The 25,484-nt window shown below is 36.1% G+C and overlaps 1 protein-coding gene across 5 annotated transcripts in view; it reads left to right on the forward strand.

The window, feature by feature from the left end:
• side-VII (sidestep VII) overlaps positions 1 to 25,484 on the forward strand; it is a 296,254-nt gene that overhangs the window by 265,190 nt on the left and 5,580 nt on the right. For all 5 annotated transcript variants that reach the window (XM_053757663.2, XM_053757665.2, XM_053757667.2 and 2 more), the window contains exons 3-16: positions 1,040 to 1,172; positions 3,200 to 3,408; positions 6,548 to 6,658; positions 8,792 to 8,995; positions 10,324 to 10,475; positions 15,592 to 15,739; positions 16,393 to 16,523; positions 18,840 to 18,999; positions 19,840 to 19,943; positions 22,275 to 22,464; positions 22,871 to 23,004; positions 23,285 to 23,465; positions 24,005 to 24,252; positions 24,822 to 24,977. In XM_053757663.2, the coding sequence (XP_053613638.1) occupies positions 1,040 to 1,172; positions 3,200 to 3,408; positions 6,548 to 6,658; positions 8,792 to 8,995; positions 10,324 to 10,475; positions 15,592 to 15,739; positions 16,393 to 16,523; positions 18,840 to 18,999; positions 19,840 to 19,943; positions 22,275 to 22,464; positions 22,871 to 23,004; positions 23,285 to 23,465; positions 24,005 to 24,252; positions 24,822 to 24,977 (2,261 nt within the window). The remainder of the gene's footprint in view (positions 1 to 1,039; positions 1,173 to 3,199; positions 3,409 to 6,547; positions 6,659 to 8,791; positions 8,996 to 10,323; positions 10,476 to 15,591; positions 15,740 to 16,392; positions 16,524 to 18,839; positions 19,000 to 19,839; positions 19,944 to 22,274; positions 22,465 to 22,870; positions 23,005 to 23,284; positions 23,466 to 24,004; positions 24,253 to 24,821; positions 24,978 to 25,484) is intronic.

Raw genomic sequence — 25,484 nt, forward strand, 5'->3', positions numbered from 1 at the left:
AGAAACTCTGGCAAAATTTTTATACTATCAATGTAAATTAATTTCGGTTATACTTAGCGTTTAATTGACACCGTTATATTTTAATTTTATTTATTCATTCAAGTTTTGATATTTTTAATAATGATGTAAATTCGTCCTCCTATTTTTTAATATATATATAAGAGCTAAATTTTTAATTGACGTCCTTATAGAAAAGGCTGCGGTGAAGTTTGTTGCGCCGCTTCTCGCAGGTGAAGACACCTGTGCTTTGGAAGCCGGCAGTAGACTTAGTTTATGTAATTTTTTTACATCAATAAGTGTTGTATATCATCCTAAATTGTATAAAGAATTTTGAATTTTTTTTTTTTTAATTTTTTTTGCGGTTACTCTAAGTACAATGTACATTATTGCGATAAGTGTTAATAAAGTGTTCATGTGACAATTTTGCGAAAAGTCAGGTTTATAACCAGAAACAAAAATGACATCACTGTCTTGTGAATTGTCTTCACGTTCTATATGTCCTATGAATAATCTAAGAGAGACACGGCCTTGGCAGAGGATAGGCAACACAGCATCCTAACGTTACTAACGCTGTTAGGTTGGTGGTAAAATGACAGCTGAATATTCGAAATTGTAATATATAATTTTTATGCGGAATCTGGGCTTCAGATCCTCGAATACAACGAAAATACGCGAAGATGAGAGAGAGAAGACTTCTACACCAACTAACCCACTCTTTTGAAAAAGAGAACAGACACCATAGACACAAATATATAAAATATTTTTAAAAAATTGTGTTAGTTTTTTCGTTGAATAACCTGAATCTAAAACAGAATGCGGCCTCCGTGGCGTATTCAATTCCTAGCGCGCACAAATATTAGCACTTGTGAACACAAATATTTCTCTGCAGTTCTGGGTGTATTATGCCCGTTTTTGTATTTGTGTATATCCGATACAAGCTAAGCACTAAGCTACGCTAACGCGACAGTGTGGGCTGTTGAATAGTATTTCAATAAATATTATGAAAAAAGTGAAACAAATATCTTCTCTTTGTCCTCAGTGCCTATGACGCAAGTGGTGGCGGTCGCTGGCGAGCCAGTCTACCTTCCGTGTGACATCAGCACGCAGGACGAGGTCGATGCTGTACTGCTGGTACTGTGGTACAGGGAGGACCTGGGCACGCCTATATACAGGTAAACTTACGTTCCTATAATAGCTTTGTGGTATCAACAATGTTGTTTCGCCTTTGTGGGATATGTAACTCGGATGTATGTTGTATGATACCAGAGAGTCCAGGGAACAATGAACCTGAAGAACATACTTAAATTATGTGAAATAAAATAAAATATTCTATGGCTTTATCTTGGATCAGCTCATTATGTGATTGCTAATTTAATATTAGTTAATTTGGCGATTTTGTTCCTACTAATATTATAAATGCGAAAGTTTGTGGGGATGTACGTACGTGTGTATATATGTATATATGTTTTTTACTCTTTCATGCAAAATATAATGAACGGATTGTTATGAAATTTAGTACACGGTTAGAATATAACCTGAAATAACACAGCATAAAACAATGCCAATCACGTCTCTCTGTTTCCAAGCTTTGTTTTGCCATGCAACGGATTTTGACGCAGTATTCATTGTTATGTAAACAATTTCACAAAGGTCTCGTGCGGAGCCGGGCCCGTTCGCTAGTATTAATAATAATATCATGTTACTCAAACTCTCAATGTAGCTGCTGAGTGGTCTCTCAAATATCAAAGCCAAATTCAGTCGAATAGTTTCGATACTCCACCAGCTTCAGCGCTTGTAACGTGACTTCCCGACGAGTTGGCTCATCAATACTTACTCTGTACACTCTTTACCTGAAACACCCTTGAGTTATGCAGTATGCTGAAGTTTCCATTCTCCAGTCAGTTGTTCGTTACGGAAACTCTTTGATCGGATTGCTATTAACATTTCGATATCATCTAGTATTCAGTTTTTAGACATTATTTTATGAAATTATATTGATACTAGTTTTGACCGCGGCTTCGCCCGCATGAGTTATTCTGCGAAAGCGGAACACAAACTTTCGCGCCCACCCCGATTAAAGTCAATTGGGGGTTGATTTTTGAAAAAAATCTACCCTATGTTTGAACGGGAGCCTTTAACTATGTGCATACCGAATTTCATCAAAATCTGTCAAGCCGTGAAAGCGGAACAGACAAACAGATGAACAGACAGACAGACTTTCGCATTTATAATACTAGTATGGATACATTTAGACTCTGACTCGCGTTTCTGCATGCTTCCGCGTTGCGTTCAGGGTTGTGAAGCTGCGAATCTCGTGGTCAGCGTAGTTTTCGTTCTATATATAGATACATTTACTAAATGATTACCAAATGAAATGACCGCTCGTAATAGCCGCAGACATTTTATCTAAACGTCAGGGGCGCACCGGTAAAAACCAACGTCAAATTTGACTATTCAGAATCCCACGTGTGGCAAGAAAAAAACACGAAAGAAATAAAAAAATCTTTGTACTATACAAATATAGGATGTGCCCATAGATAAAAGAAATAGTTGGTTGCGCCACTTCTGAATTCACCCCTTATAATTATTAACAATAATATAACTTTTCAAATCGTTAAAATTCAAATATATATGATTCATTTGTAGCAATTAAATTGTTTATCTAAATTTGAGTATTTTAAGTGCTTTCTGTTTTGGTCTAGACGAGGACCTTGAGAGGAATATTAGGTAAACTAGGCGAAATTGCTTTTAATTCTTCTGAGAACTCCGTTTGAAAACAAGTCCGTTTAATGAACTCATACTCGTGATGTAATTAATGTAAAACTTTCACTTTAATATTATTATTTAAATTTTATTTCACGGTACTTAAAATATGAAAAATTTCACCTAAAATTAGTCACCAATTAGTTTGATTAAAAAAATAAACATAAATTTAGTATTAAGTACTACAGTTAGACCAACTATACAACAGTGAAAACCGTATCAAATTCCATCCAGTAGTTTAAGCGTGTTTCGGGAACAAACATACAGAAAGATAAACATAAATTGTTTTGAATTCTATTAGTCCCATAAAGACACTCCGTAATTTTTCTATAATATCTCCCACGCACAGATATTGCTCACCTACAGTTTTATTATATGTATAAACATATCATGTATAAATAATTCATATTTATATTATAATAACTTTTGTCCTCAGTGTGGATGCTCGTGAACGAGATTTTGGGGTCGCCGAACGCTGGTCTGATGAAAGCGTCTTCGCATCAAGGGCATACTTCCTACCCGAGAGGAAACCAGCTGAACTCGGCGTAGACAGGGTGAAGGCTTCAGACCAGGGCGTGTACAGATGTAGAGTAGACTTCAAGCAAGCTCAGACGAGGAATTCAAGAGTCAATTTGACTGTTATTGGTGAGTTTTATAATGTTTCTCTTATATAGACCATCATCCATAGCTGGTTAACGAAAACATCTTTTGGAAATATGTCAATCGCACTGGTTGACAGTTTAAGTTCACTGGCGTGTATGCGATTACTTGCCAATAGATGTCGGTAGTCGTAAAAGTCAAAGTGTACTTTTCAAAAATCTGCCCTAAATCTCTAATAGGGTCGGGGGTGAAACTACTCGTATGTATGAAGGGAACTGGTCAGCTCGATCTTTTATTAAAAGTTTTTTTTTGTTTGGTTAATTATACATATATATATACCTTTCATCAGCACTTAATCACAATCATAATATGTTTCAGTATACCTTTTGACCATGTACTTTATTGTGTACTTACATTGTTATATTACTGATAAAAAAATATACATAAATTTATATTTAAAAAATGGTAAACCCCTCTGGCATAATAGGGACCAACACTGTTTGAATGAGTTTCTTTCGGCATTTCTTCTCAGCAGTGGTCGTTCCGAAATGCTAGTAGTTTGTAGCTTTGGTAAACATCATTTAATTTAGAATATGACGTGAAAAAGTGCCTGTGAAGGCCTAATTTCTGAATAAGTGATTTGATTTTGATTTTATGAACATAATGTTGAAAAGTCGACCAAAGACTTAATTGGCCATCATACAAAAATATTGGTCCTAGAAATTTGTAATCTGGTATTGGTATACATTAATCACAAAAAAATATTATTATGTTGTATAAATTATCTATTCTACGGTGACGCTGTTACGGGTAAATATCTTACAGGAATATTAATAGTCACATTTTAAAAAAACCAGCAATTTTTTAGTTTCTTCCTATCCATAATATCCATAATATATTATTCATAATCTCAATATTATTTTATTTCTACGCGTAAAGCATTCTGTCTAATCTATCCGAAATATTAACGGTAAATTTAACAAAATACTACATAATAGCGTTAGTATTCGGGCCAAAAGTCATACATAGCACTCTGTGCTCACTCGGAAAAGTGCATTCCTCTTGGAACCTTCTCGTACAGAGAGTTGCTTTAGAATCAATAAGCTTATAGCTATTGCATATAAAAAGATGTGGGTATCGTCAGCACAATCTGCACAACACTATTAACACGCTGTTATTTATCTGTTTAAATGAGATTCATACAGTTATTTGAAGGCCTTACTTAAGACAGAACAGCCGCCAGGGATTATATGCAGTCAGGTTTGTAACAACAATTCCTTCTTCTCAATATTTGTGACACTCACATATTAATATTTCTAATTATATAAAACTGTGGTGGCACTGTGTCTGTATTATGTGGTCCTTGCCCTTCATTTGGCTGTCACCGCGTTATTTGGCGTTTTCTGCACAGGTTAAAGTTAACTGACCATAGGCACGGTTTCTTAATCAATTTTGATGTCAACTTTAACCTGCGTAATACAACGCAAAGTACGCCATTTTATTTCAACATCAGCGGTGCACAGGTTACCATCAAATTTGACGGCGCAACTCACCCTTAGAGTTTATGGCACTCAACAATACATTTTGATGGTATGATAGGTTCAACATAACACTTTTACGTTTAGATCCAAGAGGAATCAACCCTCAAAATAATATTATTCAGCAGAGAACGTTACTCAGAGATGTGGGATGCACATTGCTGCAAATATACAGCGGCGCGCCTTTGCTTTGTATTCGAAATTCTATGTATATATTATTATCTTACAATTTTCTTTATTTAAGCTGACATTTTTAGATCTTTAACTTCTTTCTCGTGCGGAATAAAGCCATTGAAAGGAAAAAAGAAAGAAAAATCGCCGCCCGCTCGGCAAGCGTCGTGGCAGTAGATAGAAGAAGAAAATTTTTTTTGCGGTAATAACATCAGTAGAAATATAAAGTTAAGACACTTTTCTCGAATATTTTACTAGCATATTATTGTATTCAAAAAGATCCTACTAATGTTATAATTCCCCATGTAACATTAAAATAAAACTTAAAATTTGAGCCGATAGCCAGACAAATTTTATCGTTTAGTAGATAATTGATTTTCAGTGCTATCTTCAAAGTTAATTTCATATAAATTGACCGTTACAACTCCCGTTCCGATCATACAAAAGTAAGTTGGGCGGAAAAATTTTTTCCTCTCCCCGTGTTTATAACAAGATGAGATCACCTGATCCCGATTAATAGATATCTTAATTTGATTGTATCTGTTGATCGACCTTCCTTATTCGAGAATAGAATTTGTTATGAACGCAACGGTGGGAGTTCGTTGTTTGGTTGTTATGTTATCTGGAAAATTTTCTAACTTGATTATATTTATAACTTGGGTCATTATCATTAGGTATTTGTACTGTACTTAAATTATTACCTGGAATTGAATAATTTATTATTAACTTTAGGATTCTCTGTGTTAAAAGTTAAAAACAAATGCGCAATCAGGAACGTTTTATCAAGTTGAAATTTATATTCCAGCCAATAAAATATACCAAAAATAAAAGCAGAATATATAATCTGTGCATATTGGCCACAAAGAAAAATATGTTCGAAAAAAGAATTTAAAAAGTAAGTGCGCCATTTTTAATCCAATTGTCAAAGAGATTAAATTTATACGATATGTTTATGATTTATCTTTGCCTTTCCATATGGATAAACTAAACAAAAAAAATTAAATGTCTATGATTTAATGTTCCGAATAAGTTAATATATACCTAGTGAAATATTAACATTCTGATGATTCGTTTGTAACTCCTTCCATCTTTAATATATTTTGATATTGCATAATCATCCAAACATGTAATTTATTGAAAAAATTAAAAATACACGGGACTGATCAAATTCGCATCGCATGACAATGACAATGCATTATCATAGTAAGCATAATGATAATGCATTATCATAATAAGCATAATCAGAAGGTGCATGCAGTCTCGACTCCCGATGAGCGAACTCCTACACAATTTATTGCACGGACATGATTGTCAAGCGTTGAATGCATCCAGGATCTCTCCGACGACAATTTGTGGCAAAAATTTAGCTTTTGTTAAAAACTTGATTAACTAACCTAAAAACTTCACTTGTTGAGTTTAATTATAATATCAGTGTAAGTTTTGATCAAATTACCATTTCTTCTTCTTCTCCACAGTGCCACCAAGCAAAATGACTATAACCGACGAAAGAGGGGACGTCAAACAAGCTATAGTCGGACCCTATGTTGAGGGAGACTCTTTCACGCTCAAGTGTGAGGTGACTGGAGGTGAGAAACTTATTTGTTTGTTTGTTCGTTCGTAATAGCTTTGAAGTATGTATGTAAAGTATGCATATATATAACTAGCGTCTCTCCCCGGCTTCGCTCGGGTAAAACCATAATAAAAAGTAGCCAATGTATCCTGAAGGTTTCGCCTGTCTCTGTGCCAAATTTCATCGAAATTGGCCGAGTAGTTTTTGGGTTTATTCATTACAAATAAAAAACTAAAATCCTTCCTCTTTATAATAATGGATAAGAAAGAATATTCCTTTTGGTAGATATATTTGTGTCACATATTTGCGTGTTTCTATGTTTTTTTAACATATGATACAGCGAAGCCCGAGCTTCGATCTTCGCTGTATGATGTGATGCTGACCCCGAGGTCAGCATAGAAAAGTGACTCTTAATATGTCGATAATTCGGCTGTAATTTAACTTCCGGCCGCCTGACTTATGACAGTCATTGTGAATGCTACAGTTCCCTGTCAGCTGCCAAGGCTTTTCCTTAGTCCAGTTCCATCAACTGGAGGTTTTCTTATAAAGACTCCTAAATGGGTGAGAATGGATTAGTCCTGTTGGATAGGAAGGTAAAATCGATGGTAAAGAATACGCTGTACTGTGATAATACCCAAATAGATTTTTATTATTTTTGTTGTATTTTTCTCCCAGTCATTAATAATAATTTTACGTTTCATGTTTCGCGGATTCATCTTGCAAACTCTTTTCTGGTAGCGCCATCTTGTTTGGTATAACTTAAAATCAGCGCCATGGCTCTTCGTCACGGCACACTTTTGTAGCATATTTAATGTACCTTTGTAATATTAACATTTTGTTAATTTTCTGTGATGTATATTAGTATGCTATGAATAAATTTATTTCTATTTCTATAGAAATGGAAGCAGCTCCACTGACAAGAACAACGTTTTATGCTTTATTAGATGAGAGGGAAGTAAATATGAATAAAGGAAACAATTCATAAAGCGGAGCGGTTGAATCAACAATACATCTTAAAGGAGTGAACATCCAATTACAATTGACCAAATGCGATTTAGGACGTAGTAATAAATTCAGACCGTTGAAAATTAATTAATTCTCCTCTCTGTCGGTGGACATGTGTACAGCAATGAGGGCAACAAAAGTGTACACATTTGAACACATTCAGTGAACAATTGAACAATTAATACGATATTTAGTAATGTATTTCCCGCCCTACACAATAGGACTATTCCCATATCATTCCGTGGAAATCGTAAAAGGCGACGATGTTTAGCGAGAGCCTTAACAGCTATGAGGAAATGACAGCATTCCCAATGGCGGTCGACGTTAGGCGTCCGGTCGTAACTCCAGAACTGAATTTTAAGCTAATATTTTTAAGCGTACCTCTCAGACTTCACAGTCGCGAATGTAATTGGGTTTCCTAAGAAAAATGACTTATAAGAAAAATGTTTATATAACATAATAAACAGCACTTTATTTTTCTTGTGACATTAGTTCTTTGAAGTATCTGTTTTCTATATAATTTGTTCCCGGTATAATTCCGACATCCATTATGAATATAAATAGGATGAAAAGGGTTCGGACTTTTTGCCGATTTATGTCAATGTTCCGGATATATAATTAGGGTGCTAAATATGTTAATTTATAGGTGTTTAATCTACAATTTTGACAAGGGGTTCAACCCAAAACCAGGTATTAAAATTTTCGTGATATGGGCATATTTTCTAAAATGTTAAGACTTTATTCTATAAATTGTGAGTAATGTTGAGTTCTATATTTGGTGGCCCCTACTTGAGAACCTCTGAATATATGAGAACATTGAAATTATCTTATAACTTGCCTATTTCAACTGGCTTAGTGTGTGGGTTCGCAATTTACATTTTACTATCTCGACTGCTCGCAGTGAGACGCAGGCAACCAATGACAATGCGGCATTGTGACGCGACGACAACCACACCTCAATGTGATTGGTTAGCTACACTACAAAGACTCGATGGCGGAAGGCGAACAGCAAAAGACATCAGTTTAGGAAGGATTCCTTAAATACAGTTTAATTACTTATTACACTACCTGTGTTAATAAATATTGTAACCATAAAACTACCAGTTAAACACCAATAACTAACATTTTTCAATTTTTCCCACAGGCCGTCCCCGACCATGGGTGAAATGGTACAGAGACGAGATCGAGACTGACACACCGGCTACCCCGTTGCCCAAGAACGGGGTCCGTGGGGTCATACACGTGGGCCCTCTGACCCGCGCCGATGTCCGGGCGGCCCTCACTTGCAGAGCGTCCAACCACCCAAGGGCACATCCTATTGAGACTACTCTTACATTAGATATGAACTGTAAGTATCTCACACAATTTTTATGAATAACTTATCTGTCCGCAGCTTCGGCCGCGTTTATTTCGTGCGTTCGTTCATAACCGTATCATAATCGATATCGGGTTCTAAGCAATGTATCGCGATGACACCTATACCAGATTTTAAGTTGGTCTAACTTCCGCTATACAACTGTAAACCGCATCAATTTCCATCCAATAGTTTTAGTGTGATGCGCGAACAAACATACAGACAAACAGATAATAAAATATTTTTTCTTTAATATCTCTAAGTATAGACAAAGTCCACTTACAGTTTTATATATATGTATATATAAAACTGTAAGTGGTAAATACTTTTATAGCTCCAACACATTGAGAGCTTTTTACCGCACGATATAAAATCCAGCAATATATGTACGACAAAACTTTTTTTCTTGTCTTTTATTAGAAAATTTTTGTTTGTTTTTCTCTTGCATAAAATGTTCTTCAATCTTTAGTTTATCTCCTGGTTGACTTCACTTTTACGTGTGTCACTGTGTGGTGGTAGATTTTGTTCAAGTCGCCTAAAGGCATTGACTTAAATCATTCCTGCGCAGGTTACAAGCCCAGTTCAGCACGCTTCACTTTATTTGGAAGTTATGATTAAGATTTCAAAAATGTATACAAATGGCACTCGTTTTCAGGCAGTCAAAACGCAAAACCTACTACCATTTAGGTCGCATAATATATATGATATAATAGCAAATACATAGACCCGTATTATGTACATGCAGAGAATTAGAAAAGTTTGCGGCACCTTGTATGAAAACTGTCAGTTGCAGAGTGCTAGCTCGGCCGGATTGCCTCCAAAATAACGTCTTGAAAATACGAGCTCATTTTAGTTTGGTATTTGTAGGGAGAATGTTTGGGCTTAAGGCTTTCAAATTTGAAACATATTTGCAATGAATATTTTAATGTATTTTAATGTATAGATCAACAAAACAACTAACATATGACATTAAAATACATCTAAATATCACATGAAATTATACTAGATAAAATACTTAATTACATGGAATTATAGTTTTCATTCTATAAAATATCTGGTGGAAAAATGACAATGATTTGGTGGCACCGATGAGAGGATTGGCCCAGTCTTAATGCTAGTAGTTTGTAGCTTTGGTAAAAATTAATTAATATTAGGATATGATGTGAAAAAGTGATTTGATTTACAATCGAACGCCGCTGTGGTCATCCTTTATATCAATGCATAAATAAATATAACATAGGATGGTTTCACCCAATAGTATATAATACCTAATAGGCCAGATAAAATATGAAATTATATTAAATCAATAACATTTGTTTCAGTTCCCCCGCTAACTGTCCACATCTTGGGCTCCAACCAGCCGTTGTCAGCCAAGAGGAGGTACGACCTTCTCTGTCAGAGCTCAGGGTCGCGACCGCCCGCGTCTATCACCTGGTGGAAGAACGGACAAAGAATCAACAACGCTAAGGAAACTGTACGTAATTTCTCTCATCCATTAGATGCCATGACTAAAGGTAGTTTTGATAAGAAGGATGTGAAAGTTTCCAATTCAAAAATGCACTTAAACATAACCATACCCACAACACTTGGCAGATACATTAATATGCCAATGGCTTCCAGCCCAACTTAAACGGTGAACTGTAGCGGTGTAATGGTTAAGACGCCCGCCTGTGGATCTAAAGTTCTCAGGTTCGTATCCTATTCGTGCCATGAGTTTTGTTTACCAATCTGACTTATAGTAGTTTTCATAGACCATCACTTGCTTCCGGTGAAGGAAAACATCGTGTGGAAACATACTGATGGACAGTTTAGTTCACTAGTGTGTATGCGACTACCTGCCACTAGATGGCGGTAAGTAGTCGTAAAAGTCATTAAAATTTGACACCAGTGTTAGCAATAACGCACTCGATATGATGATGATGAGCACAACTTAAAGACAAAACTTGTCCATGACATCTGAATGATTAACTATCAACATGAAAAGTTTAAAACAAACCATAAATACCGAAACAAACGTATCGGCCGGTAAAATTATGTGCCACAATAATGATAAATTTATCAAATTGAAATAACACTAAATAATGATTGTGTGTCTTAACTTTCTAAAAGATCAATAGCTTAATATCACGGGCCATCGATGCCAAGTTCACTTTGGCTAATTTGTCGTCTAGATAAACTTATAGGTACTTCTAATCTTTATAAGGAAACATCGTGAGATCAACTTAAAATAAAGGCTCGTAGAGTAATAAATGTAGATTGAATGGGGCTGTTCGTTCGCGTCCTGGGAGTGCTCCGGAAGTAAGTGAGGGCCCTAGGCCCATTTCTTGCTAGGGCGTAGACTGAAGATATTTATATGAAGTATTTTTATTTGATAAATGTTATATTAACCCAGTGTAAAGTGAGCTATATACTACACTTCTTCATAGTCGTATTCCTTATGGCTGAGGGTCGTGGTCATTACGTGAAATTTAACACATATAACAACTTTCTTACCATTGCGAACTAGCTTTTGTCCGCTTCTTCACCCGCATGATTTCCCACGGCAGGAGTTATTTTTCCGATATGAAAGGTACCCTATGTTCTTCTCCATTCTTCAAACTATATGTATGCAAAATTTCAAGAAGATCGGTTGTGTAGTTTGAGCGTGAAGAGGTAACAAACTTACTGTCGCATTTATAATATTACTTTAGGATATTTTATGTCATAATGGACTGGACACCTCAGACAAACTCCACAAAATATGTGAACGTCAACTTTGTTTAGTCGAATAAGTTTGAGCAACTTGTTGCGTCAATGAAATTTCTTCAGCGCTTAACATTGTTTCAGTATATTATGAACCTGCTCTGTCTTCGCTCAGGTGTTTATTAAATTGTGCCCGTGGGATAAAGTTTTTATGGCCGTCGTTTTAGGTATATTATCTAATCTCTCTTCTATTCTTGTTTGAGAGTTCGTAAGTTTTATATCAGTAGATGTTATAAAAATATGTATGTTACTTGGCAAATCTTTGCCTGAATTCCATATAAAAATACTTTATACTTTATACATGGCAAGGGCGGATCCAGCTTAGAAGCTAGGGGAGTCGGGTCATATAGTCATGGTCGAATCAATTCAATTCAATATATTTATTTCAGATCCCCATCCATAATTGTTTCAAACAAATCCTTAAAAAAATATGTTAGTAATTATATTTATTAATTATTCTATAAGTATGATCTGCGTTTTGGGAGCAATATGCATGCAGGTTGGTCCATTGCTCAAAATACGAACTATGAACCAAGCTTGCTACCACACCCAGGAGACTGTTGCTACTGTCACGCATCCTGCACAACAGAGAAGCCATCTGCTTTCGCATTATGGCATGGAAACCGTCTCATCAGCAAATATTTATGATGCGCTACAGAAGCGTGGCAATCACAACAGAATCCTAAACATATTATTATACAAAACTCTTATTGAGTTGAGCGCTTTCTGAGTTTAGTTGGTCCATAGGCTGCAACTGTAGAAGGATCGTATGCTTTAAACAGCTTAACCTTCACTTCATTTACACCTTGCAAACCTACGAGCCATCATATTCGCTAAACGAGTCCCAAGAAGTTTTAATTTAATTTTGATAAGTAATAGACTACGTTTTTATATAGACGTGGAGAAGTGGTTGGATTTTAATGATAAATCTATACTTATATGCTAATAAAAGCGAAAGGCTGTCGGATTTTATAAATAACTAAACATCACACCCTCAAGTTATGTAATACAATAGCTTGTCGATTCTCACAATATTGCTTCAATCTCAGTCGAGTTGCTTTTAATTAGTGTTCGTTAATATTAATTTCTAGCTAGCATACGATTTGGAGATTTAATTAAATTACAAACAACAGTCAAGCCATATAATATATGGTAGATATTTGATTGACACGACACATTGTGTCTTAATCAAGAGTTACAAAATATAGTGAGCACAGAAATGAATTTTTCTTGTCTGAATGTCCCTCTTTCCTCAAACATGAACGTTAAGAGACCAGGGGCCGCTTTACTACAATCCATAGTTGTCAGACCTATGACACCCCTCTTAACCATGATAGGAAACAGCTTTATTGAACATATTATACAGAATACAAAATAAAAACCTAAAATCAGTTAGGCCAACAGCAGCATTAAAAAGCATAAAGCCGAAATACATTTTAGCAATGTGTTTTTTTTTTTTTTCAAAATAACAAAAATTTTCAAAATTTTTGAAAAATACATGCTTAAGCCCATGGTGATACTCTGCAGGTGACTAACGCGGAAAGTTCGATCGAGATCGTGAGAGTTATTAATATTTTGTTAAAGTTTGCGTTTAGGGAGAAAACATTTTTCGCTAATAATCAGGACAATATCATTGTTTTTGGTGTCAATCGTTTTAATATATTTCATGTTTTGTACTATATTTAATATTCAGCATAACATTATGGCCTAGGCCGATTATAAAAGTATATTGGTTTTGGGTGCAATCAAATGTTTTTACTTACTTTGCATTTGGATACCTAAGGTAGACCTTGGCACAAAGTTCGTCTGCATGGGTACCCCACTCTCATCAATTTCAGCCACTAAACAGCAGCTTGCACTGTTGTGTTCGTGTTTGAATGGTGATAGAGGCGGTGTAATTACTTTAGTAAAAGATCCTAAAGCACCTTAGGCAACGCGCGTCTGACTCCTCTGGTGCTGCAGGCGTTGATAGGCTATTAGTAACCACTAACCACTTACCATCAGGTGGACCGCATGTGTGTCTGCCTGCGTGGTGGTATAAAAAAACATTAATTACTAAGCTGTCACTTCCGTCTTTTCTATATGTTGTACTATGATCAGGTGCGCTGTTTTATTACAAATTCAACGACGCTCTCGCGTTTGATTATATGATTTGCGTACCGAGGTGGTTTCATTACTACGATACATGTGTTCCTGTGTAAAGCATATCTGTGCATGTCATATGTGTTGTTAAACTTTGGCATACCCAACCCAAGATAGGATAGACATATAGCATCTTTTAATCAATGGTGTCGTATGTCTAATATGATCTGTGGTTCTTTTTTTGAGCGTTTCGGCCGTCGAAACGCTCACGAAAACAATTATTGTCTATGATAAATATATTGACAAATTGCAATGACAGCGCGGCTGCAGCGGTCTAAACCCTTTGGGAATACCCGTTATAGATTTCATCTCATATCATAATGTTGTTTTTTTTAGATTTAGATTCCGACGTTAACTTTTATTGTGAATTTTTTTAGTGCAAACGAAGTCGCGGGTGACAGTAAACTGATGTAACTAAAAACTCACGGAACATGTAGCTTATGAGTGTTCCCGCGACTAATGAATTAAATAACATTTTAAAAGCTAAAAATCGAGACGTGGAAATACTTTGATAATTATATTTTTTGTGAATCGATGAATAAAATCCTAATGGAATTGGTGTTGCTGTATAACTCGATAGCATTTCAAATCCATTAAGGTTCAGAATAAAAATTTTCGGATCAGTTTTCAGTGCTAAAATTAGAATGCCTGATAAAAATTGCCAGCTTAAAATTTCAATGATCCCTCCGAACATGGCTGTCAAGGGATTGGCAAGGGCTTATCTCGAAATAAGTAAGTGCTTTATAAAAAAAATAAAATAAAAAAGTTTATCCCACTTCACGGTGGCACGAAGCGGTGTTACAGAGAACATTGATATTTAGATGAACACTCCATTATATTTAAAAACAAGCAGTTTAATTTTTTAGTTTAAATTCGGCAACGGATCAATGACCCGTTGCGGGTTGCGGCGTTTGCTTACCATCAGGAAACCCGCATGTTTATTTGCCTACTATTATATAAGTACAGATATATTTTTTACGATACAGCTATGAATTATTTTCACGGCCCTTACCTCGTTTAAACTTTGAAATATTTTCTATTACAGGCGATACACTCTTTTTTACGTTCTAGGTACTGCTTTTCGAATGATTTTAACAATACATTTATGAGCGAGAACAAGTAATAAACAAAATATTTATCATTTAAAATATTACAATATTAATGTTTTGCTGTGTTCACTGTGTATGTGTGTGTGTGTGTGTGACAGATCAATGTTTTTGTGTACAATATAAAAAGATTAGTCTCTGCAATTAACCTCATCTGTAATGGTACAGTAAAAAGTGCTGTGCTAATTGTTCAGACAGAAGAAACTAAAGTAGTTAGAGAGGGAAGTCTGATTTGTTTTGATGCAAACGGTAATTAATGTTCTTGATGACTTTTTCTTTCATTATTTTTTGTTTTGTACTTTGAGAGGTGGAACTTTTTTTCTATTGTTTTTTTGTTCCAGTTAAATGCAACCTACTTGTCTTTTTTTTAAAGGTTTTCTCATACTAACCTGATTTTTACATGTTTTATTTAACTTGCAATGTTTGTATGTATGAAGTATCTAGGACGGAACTAAGCGGGGCATTTCGTTTTCGAAAGGGGGGGAGCCGCTTACCCCACTCATCTGCCTCAATCCCACTACTAATTTTAGTTTGAAGTAATGGCAATAGGTCGTCTTGTATTTGTTTTTTCTTTATGTGTTTATTAACTTTTTGTTACAGTTATCGAGTGACGGGAACACAACGACGTCGACAGTGTCCCTTCAGCTAACGAAGGCTGACGCCGGAGCCAAGTTGGCGTGTCGCGCGTCCAACCAACAGATGCTGAATTTGGCGCCATTGGAGGACGATTGGACCCTGGATATACAATGTGAGTTTTTATCTTTAATAAAGCGGCCCTATTGATTTTTTGCTTTCAAGTCAAAATATTAAACAAAATATATTTACGGCTGAGGAAGAAACCAGGAAAATGCTCAGTTGAAAGAAAGAGATGGAGCAGTTAAGACAGGACCAGAGATGAGCTATTAATTCGTGTAATAAAATTAAAATTATCCTATCGGACCAACCAAAATTTTGGTTCAATAAGAGTGAAAAATAGAATCTATTAGTTGGTCGGAGTGGAAATTCCAAAGAATTGCCAAAAAATACATATATTTTTTAAATAGAATAACATATAGTTAATGAACATTTCAAAATACTGTTTCATTTTCAAATTACTGTTTCATTTTCAAATTACTGTTTTATTTTCAAATTACTGTTCCATTTTCAAATTACTGTTCCATTTTCAAATTACTGTTCCATTTTCAAATTACTGTTCCATAAGAGTGAAAAATAGAATCTATTAGTTGGTCGGAGTGGAAATTCCAAAGAATTTCCAAAAAGCACAAATATTTTTGAAATAAAATAACATAGTGAATGAACATTTCAAAATACTGTTTCATTTTCAAATTACTGTTCAATTTTCAAATTACTGTTCCATTTTCAAATTACTGCTCCATTTTCAAATTCATGTTCCATTTTCAGATGTTCCAGAGACTGTGGTGCGATTGGGCACGAATTTGGACCCTAAGAACATTCGAGAAGGGTCTGACGTTTATTTTGACTGCATTATCAGGGCACACCCCTATGTTTACAAAGTGGAATGGAGACACAATGTAAGTATCGATAGATGTCACTCGGGTTTACACATTTGTTCGAATATCTACATAAATTTCACTGAATACTTTTGTTTCGATATGTGATTTTGCATGTATTGGGACATTTGAATTGGTAATATTTACATTTATTATATACTTCTCCAATCAATTACAACATGTCTCATTAATTTTCGATTAAAGTTTGGGATAAAATGTTGTGTACTTAATTGAAATATGGATTTGTAGAATATTGCTCATTTTTTGTATTGCTTTTTAGTTCTTTGCGTTCGTAACTATGTATTTTCTTGGCGGTTAACTGGAAGAGATCCCTCAATGGGACAAGTCCACCGTTGCTAGTTTTACTGTTTCTTGTGTCTTTGTGTTTTCTTATGCTATAAAGTTATTTCAAACAAACAAACTTGAATTTGTAGAAATTAATAATTCCAATCCCGGTAAAAAATCTTTTAAAATAATGGTGTTTGATTTATTGTATATACGACTAGCGGGCCGTCCCGGCTTTGCTCGGGTAAAACCATAACAATTTTTATACCAAAATCTTCCTCTTGAATAACTCTATTTAAAAAACCAGCATCAAAATTCGTTGCGTTTTAAAGATCTAAGCATGATCTAAGCATACATAGGTACAGACAGACAGACAGACAAAGGGAAGCGACTTTGTTTTATACTATGTAGTGATATGACATCTAGATGTTTGGTTTAAAGGTTATAGGTAAGAATAATTAAGTCAACCTTAATTGATTTCAGTTTTTATTACATTTTTAATATTGATCTGATAATAACTTACATAATAACTTAAGAGAAGGTCCCTTAAGTAGGGACTAAAAAAATTAATCGACTTAGTGTTACATGGATCTCATGACTTTTTACGGTTGAAAAACTGAGCTGCGTGACTTGGTTTTTTTTACAGCATGTTTTTGATGGCATATAATAATATGACATTACAACCACTTAAACAAGTATACTCCAAAGAGAATATAATATCACGTTGTATATTCGTAGATTTAATTAAAAAAACAATCAAAATTACAACGAGAATAATAAAAATGATCACAGTAAAATAAATATCGTATCGGGACCTTAAAATTAAAGACGACAGAGAAGTGTGGCTAATAGTCAACCGACAAGAGCATAGCTCTTAGATGAAGTATTATAAAACTAGTCGAGATAACCAAACAGCTTCCAAATGGTTTTCAAGATTTTCCTCGATATCATATCTGAAAGTATTTGCACAAAGAGAGTACCTAGTACAAACTTTGTTGACCTTTGTCCAACATAACGAAATCTCCACGAGAGAAACGGACATTTGAGTATGAAAATACTCAAATTTAATTTTATTACTGACGCAGCTGTTACTAGCTTAAAAACGTCTGGCCAGATTCGCCACTTGTGCGATTACATATTATGGCCCTCGTTTCGTAACTCTTTTGTTTTGACTTGTGAGCTCCAAAACAGTTTCCCAATTTTTGTGGGACTAAAATTTCACAAGTTGATTCTTCTGTTTAAATACAATTTTGATTTTGAAAATATTTTCATGTTAATTCCAGTTTGTGTGCAAACATTTGTTTCAGAATCACATGCGTTATTTAAATTAAACTGCTAGATAAATCTACCTGAAATTATTTGCCATTTCATATGTGTTAGATATCCAACACTTTTGAAACAAACTTTTAGCGCTATCTGTTCGATATATCTAACAATACAATTATATTGTTTGGTGGTATCCTAACATGTCCTCACGCACTAGAACGTTTAGATCGAGAATAGAATACATCTGCTATGTTAGAGCTCACCAACCATACCTACCTTGTACAATGTCGAGTTAATTCGCCAGATGCCATAGTCGAAAATGGCCAATAATATAATTATTTGTCATACATAAGCTTTAGATACTTGATCAGCTAGCAGTGAATAACATCGACGAAATTTTAAACAGTCATAAAATTTTTATTTAATTTAAGTACAAGAATCATAAAAATTAGGCAATTTTTTTTTATATATGTAAATAAATAAAATAAATATATAGGCACAAATCACAAAGATTGAGTCGAGCCCCAAAGTAAGTACGAAACTTGTGTTATGAGATACTAACTCAACGATACTATATTCTATAACAATATATAAATAAAATCCAAGACCCAGGTGAATCTGAAAAATATCATAATATAATTGTACCTAAGTAAAAAAGAGGTTCCAGCACGTCGGCGCGAGGATGGGTTAGAAGGCTGGCAGCATTACCCCTCTGCACTGATATACATATAATTTGCACTAATACTAATGTGTAATAGTGACTTAACTTTAATTTTAATTCCTCAGGGTAAACCACTTCTCCATAACGTGGGTCACGGAGTTATCATCAGCAATCAATCACTGGTGCTGCAGGGCGTCGGCAGACGGACGGCTGGGAACTACACGTGTGTTGGATTCAACGCTGAGGGTGACGGGGAGAGTAACCCATTCTCTTTGGATGTTTTGTGTAAGTTTAAAGCCACTCCAAGTATTTTGAAAGCATCCAACAAAATTACATCTACATGGCGGTTAAAGTGACTGCTGGTACGGCCACGTCTTGCGTAAACCGAGAAATTACGTAGGAAACATGTCTTGCTATGCCGCTCCCATGAAAAATTAAATTGTTATAATTAGGCATTAGTAATTAAATTTACACGCCATCTTGATGGCGAGGTATGCTGGTCCTTATTTATATTATCAGTTACATCTTTTACCATGTTTCACGTAAATAATTTAATTTCCCGCCTGGCCCTGGCAGACGGGGCAAACCCAAGAAATGCTGGCTTAATGTTGTCAAGGATGATATGCGTGCCAATGGTCTGACAACTAGGGATGCCGACGACCGTGCGAAGTGGAGACGAAAAAGTAGGAAAGCGGAACCTGGGCTCCGACGCTCAATGGCTTCAGGAAGAAACCGGGAAACGCTCACATGAGAGAGAGAGAGAGAGTTAACGTGACGATGTGATGGATGGTGAGAGACCGCGTGAGGAACACGCGCGTTCGCTTTTTTGAAAGACAATGTAATTTTTTATGAGCTTACAATGTTACTATTTCTCGGGTGAAATCTTGCAACTAAATTTTGAAGCAGATATCTTAAACCAACTGAGCTTAAATCACGTACACACATTTAGATCGGATAGCGATTTGTTATTTTAATAAGCATGACCTGATATGGTGCACCAAGGAACGGTTCCAGACGTGACATGATTTTTTTGTCACACATTGAATGCAATAAGATCTCCCAAATAACAATAAAAGCTTGTGTCAAAAATGACATTTTTTGTAAAAAATACTATTTATGATATAGATGCACCGACCTGCAGAAGTTCGCAGCAGAGGGTGCATGGCGTCGCCAAGCAGGAGCGAGCTCACATAACGTGCCACGTGGACGCAAACCCACCAGAGGTTGTGGTGAGTAATTATATGGTCACGGATGCATTACGTCTATAGCAGTCATAATAAAGTAAGTTCGAGACTTGTGTTATGGGATACTAACTCAACGATACTATATTTTATAACAAATACATATATAGATAAACATCCAAGACCCGGGCCAATCAGAAAAAGATCATTTTCCATCATGACCCGACCGGGGATCGAACCCGGGACCTCTCGGTTCAGGGGCAAGCACTTTACCACTGCGCCACCGAGGTCGTCATAATATTATTACTATAGTGATATGAATGTCATATCTTTCCAAGTGAAACGACATAACGCTATTGTTTTCCGTCTCTCAACGTATGCGCCAGATGTTTTTAAATAAACGTCGGGAGCCGCTTTGTATGAAACTAGCCGGGAGTTGTATGGAAATATTCTGTCTATGGCTAGTCAACCTCGTCGTGTTTTTAGTTTTGTTTATTTTTTAATAGAATAGAATTTAGAAAGGAAGAAAGAAAAAATCGTTTATTTGCTCGAACATAAATACATTTTATGAAAGCAAATTCAAATATTATATTTTCCAAATGTGAAAAACAAAAATTTATATCGCTTAGGATTCAAAATGATAACATTAAAAACACAGGGAGTCCTGAATTCATTTTTTTAAATATTTGTTAATCTATACCTCAATGTTTCATTTTGATTTTATAAATAACGTGAATCTAATCATACCTCATACATTATTCTATGATGTGACGTTTAAGAGCTATGTTGTTATAAACTCACACAAAATCATGAACCCTGAAACATTTCCTTTTAACCCACTCGAAATTGTGTAATTATAGGACGTAGTTAAACATAAATAGAATGTCTATCTAACCAACTTCCTTTATCATTTCATTTCATAGTAAAGCTTCTAACAGAAAATAAACTAGTTATCTTCACTGTAATAAAGAATCCTTGCACGAAAAGCAATTTATTTCATATCAGTTTACGACCTTCTAAGCTAAAGGTTTTTGCTCTGCAAAATTAAAAAGATATTTCCACAATAAAAACAACTTCGAATTTTTTACACTATTTAATCTACAAGTCTTTGTTACGTGTTAATTGTTTCTACATCCTATCTATCTATTTTGACGACCTCAGTGGCCTAATGGTCATCATGACGGACTGGGGGTCCCAGGTTCGTTCCTCGGCCAGGTCAAAATGTAAAGTGAACTTTTTCATATTGACCTGGGTCTTGGAAATGTAAAGTGAGTCATATTGACCTGGATCTTGGATGTTGATCCATATATATATGTTTTAAAATATAGTATCATTGAGTTAGTAACACATAACACAAGTCTCGAACTTATATTGTGGCCAACTCACTCTGTTGTGATTTGTCCATACATTCTAGCCGCCCGTCCCGACTTCGCTCGGGTAAAACATAATAAATTATACATATAAACCTTCTTCAGGAATCACACTATACATTGGTGAAAACCACATGAAAATCCGTGCAGTAGTTATTGAGTTTATCGCGAACAGACAGACGCGGCAGATGACGTTGTTTTATAATATATAAGGATTTATGATCAAAATAATAACATCTCCTGTCTAATGGTCTGCGGGAATACCGGAAGTACCGTGCGGGATGCCGACGAACATGCGAAGCGAAGTGGAGACGAGAATTTACAAAAGCCGACTCTGGACGAGACTCAATGTTTCGAGGGAGAAACCTTAGATGAGAGAGAGGAATAGCAATTCCTTCTTCCTTCCTTAATTGTCCGTAAAAGACATTTGTTTCGACGTCGCATAAGAAAAGTTCTAGTAGCAGCTTCGACTTAGATATCAATAAATTTGGTATCAAAAGTCGTATATTAGATTGCAAATAAAGAGATAGTGTTCTGTGCAATCCGACTGGTCACTCCGGGACCATTATCTTGAGCTCCGCCGTCCATCTTGTAACGAGAGTGGTTGTGTTCGCCGATTTATTGTGAACCAAGCCTCTGTTTAATCTTAGTAATCATTAAAATGGTCTTAATCGAGTTTGTTAGTAAACTATATTTTTAAAAGCTTTAATTTACGGGTGGAATCTTGCAACTCAACTTTGAAGCAGATATCTTCAACCGATTGAGCTGAAATTTTGTACACACTTTTAATTTGGATGGCAATGCATTATTATGATAAGCATGACCTGATGGTGAACCCAACAACGGCTTCCTATGAGGGAACTCCATAACGGTGTACTGCACGGACATGAGCTGTGTAAGAAATGTCATTGTTGTAAAAAAAAACTTATTAAAACTCAAGTTTTCCGTGGTATGTAGAATTTTAAGCTGTGTACTGTATGATAAAAATGAAATACTCTTAATTCCTCAGTTTCGATGGACCTTCAATAATACAGCGAACAGCAACGAGGTCAGTGACACGTACGTGTCTAGAGCGGGCACCAGCTCCACGGTCACCTACACGCCCCACACAGAAATGGACTACGGGACACTGCTCTGCTGGGCTCACAACAAGATTGGGAAACAGAGGGTCCCCTGCGTTTACCATATCATAGCTGCTGGTGAGTTGTTCCGTAGGCAAATAGTATCAAGATTACTTGATACCATTTGATATTAGGAAAAACGTCTCTGAAAATTGGCGTTAACGAAACTTAACATATTCATTATATTTTTTTTCGGCCAGGCTGTTTGGCTCCATTGTTGTCCATTGTTATTGGAGTAGTTTAGTTGGTTTTTAAGTCTAAGTGCAAATACTGAATTTTTATCAAATGAGGCGTTCACTTTTATGATAATTTATTTTCATAAGATTCCTTACCTCAACAAAAGGAAAAGAGGGGACAATTATAAGATTTCCGTCTGTCTATCAGTCTGTCATGAGAGGTATTACACAATAAGTATTATACAAGAACATATTAAAATGTAACACGTCGCAAGTTTCATATTTAAAGTGCATTTTGTGTGCGCCAGGTCGACCAGACCAAGTCCACAACTGTACAGTTGTGAACGCTTCCCTAACCTCATTCGGGATACGATGCTCTGAGGGCTTCAACGGTGGTATGCCGCAGTCCTTCTTGCTTGAAGTACGCGAAATCGTCTCTCAGGTACGTTTAGATTTCAGATGTTGTCACCAATCACTTTTAGATTAAATTTCAATCAACAAACGTGAATTGAACTACTACTACTGCCCCGCTCCTGGCTTGATTTCATCGAGGAGAAAAGAACAATCTCTCGTCTTGGCATATTCCCGATCGCGTTCAGTGCTGTGACGCCACGAAACCTGGAGTCAGCCAGAGTAAAAAATGAAACGAAAAATTTTGAGGATACTTTAAATTTTTACTATACTAGAACAACATTTAGTACTTACTGGATTTATTTAATCAGGCTATCGTCGCCAACGTATCCAGCGCAGTTCCCCGCTTCACGGCCGTCGGTCTGTCTCCTGGCAGGACTTACGCTGCTGCAGTCCTAGCTTACAATGCCAAGGGCAGAGGAGACCCTTACCCTTTGAGGGCCAGCACACTGAGGCCACCGGAGAAACACCATGTGCACGACAAGAGTTTAGGTGAGAAGTGTATAACTACATTTTAGCACAAAATTATGAAATGAAAAGTTTTTGAAAACCTTATAAACTAAAATGTTTACCCACTGCAAAGCCAATGACAGAGCAATCAATAGGGCCATATATAAGTATGCTAAATACGAATGCAATCTAAATAGCCATTCCGATTCGACAACAAAAAGAAGATTAAAATAAATATTCTATCTAATGTCATCAATGGGAAATCACTTCACGTAAAATTCTGACGTCAAAATTGTATGAAAAACAATATATTATATAATATACTTTTTGATTGGGTCAGCTTTTTAAACAATAATAATAAAATTGTTAAATTTGATGTGTTTGCTTAATTCCACGTAATGACCACAACCCTCAGCCATTAAGAATACGACTATGAAGAGGAGAGGAATAAGATTGTGATGTACTTAAAACTGCATCGCCACACAGACATTAAAATATGTAGCTATATGTATATAATGATGCTTGGTCCCGAACAAGGGAATTATTGAGTAAATATAATCTTTTTTTTTTCATCCAAGCAGACCTGCCAAGAACAGCGTTTCAAATGTCGGGAGCGATGTCCGCCGCTGTCGGCGGGGGCGGGGTACTGATGGTAGTGTTGGTCCTGTTCATGATCGCAGTACGCCAGAGGTGTGCCAAGAGGAAACCCAGGTCTGCCCCCCCTCCGTCCTCCCAGCCGGCCTCCCCGGATAAGCTTAGGGAGAAAGATGACAGCGAGAGTGATGATCGAAACCCGGATATAATACCCTCTGATACTGATCAGATGCAGGTACGTTTACTTGAAGATTTAATCTATCAAAAAAGTTCTTCGACTAATCTGTTTACTAAAAATGCTTATAGAGTCTGACACCAGTGTTAGCGATAACATACTGGATAGAAAAGAACGAAAGCTGATGATTTTCTACTTGTTTTCGTTCTTTTCAATCGAGTTTGTTATTCCTATGCTGTTCTATTAGAATGTGATGATTTCTTTATTCCTGTGTTTCTGATCACACATATTAAGTACCTATTTTAACTCTTTACGTAGCAGTATAAAATATTTTAGAGTAGTAATTTCCTTATAGTCATATACTTAATCAATTTTATGAAGATGAAGTAATTAGTAGAAATCGTACATATCTACTAATTACTTCATCCAGTTGTTGACAGAAATATCTTTAGAATATGAATTTGATAAGGAAGGCCCAGACCTATACACAGCAGCGTATCACGATGGGCTTCAGATTATGATGACGATGATAATTTCATTTTTAACTTCTAACATAACAGAATAGAGAGATTAAGAATAGCAGTTTCCCAAACGGTAATACAAATCACTATTAAATATTTTTTACACAGCTGGACTACTACCGCCAGCAGCAAGTGTCAACAATTTCCCCTCCGCCCGGGAGCAGGGGGCCTCGAGGCAGCGTGGCCGGGGTCCGCGGCGGTCTCCCAGGGTACTGCCCCTTGAGGACTGCTCCACCCCCATCTCATACTATACATGAGAGTCCTGTAAGTATATTTTTATCGTATCAATGGCTTCTTACCACCCGTTGTGTTATGGCATATCTTCCCGTGGATGTCGCAGTCCTTGTTTCGAGAAAGTCTAGTGTGGTGGTTTTTCTACTTACCTTCCACATCGTAGTTCAAAAACGCCCAACAAATACCTTGCCGGAATCAGTTTTCTAGGGTTCTCTGTCAGTACCAGTGCCGCCACTTCGCAACGCGTGGAAGACATATTTGATGGCGGTCTTTGGTCGCCATATCGCGAACGCTGTCAACAGACTCGTGTATTTACTAGGATGTTTCGTGGATGTCGTACGGACTACCACAAAAAAGTACAACAATGTTATAATTTAGAACATCCTTACATATCATAAAACAAAGACCTCTACCGCGTCTGTCTGTTAAACATAACTACTGCACGGATTTTCATGCACTTTTCACCAATAGACAGTGATTCCTGAGGGAGGGTATAATTTATTAAGTTTTTAGCCGAGCAAAGCCGGAACGGGCCGC

The sequence above is a fragment of the Plodia interpunctella genome, chromosome 17, assembly GCF_027563975.2.
Source record: "Plodia interpunctella isolate USDA-ARS_2022_Savannah chromosome 17, ilPloInte3.2, whole genome shotgun sequence".
NCBI lineage: Eukaryota > Metazoa > Arthropoda > Insecta > Lepidoptera > Pyralidae > Plodia > Plodia interpunctella.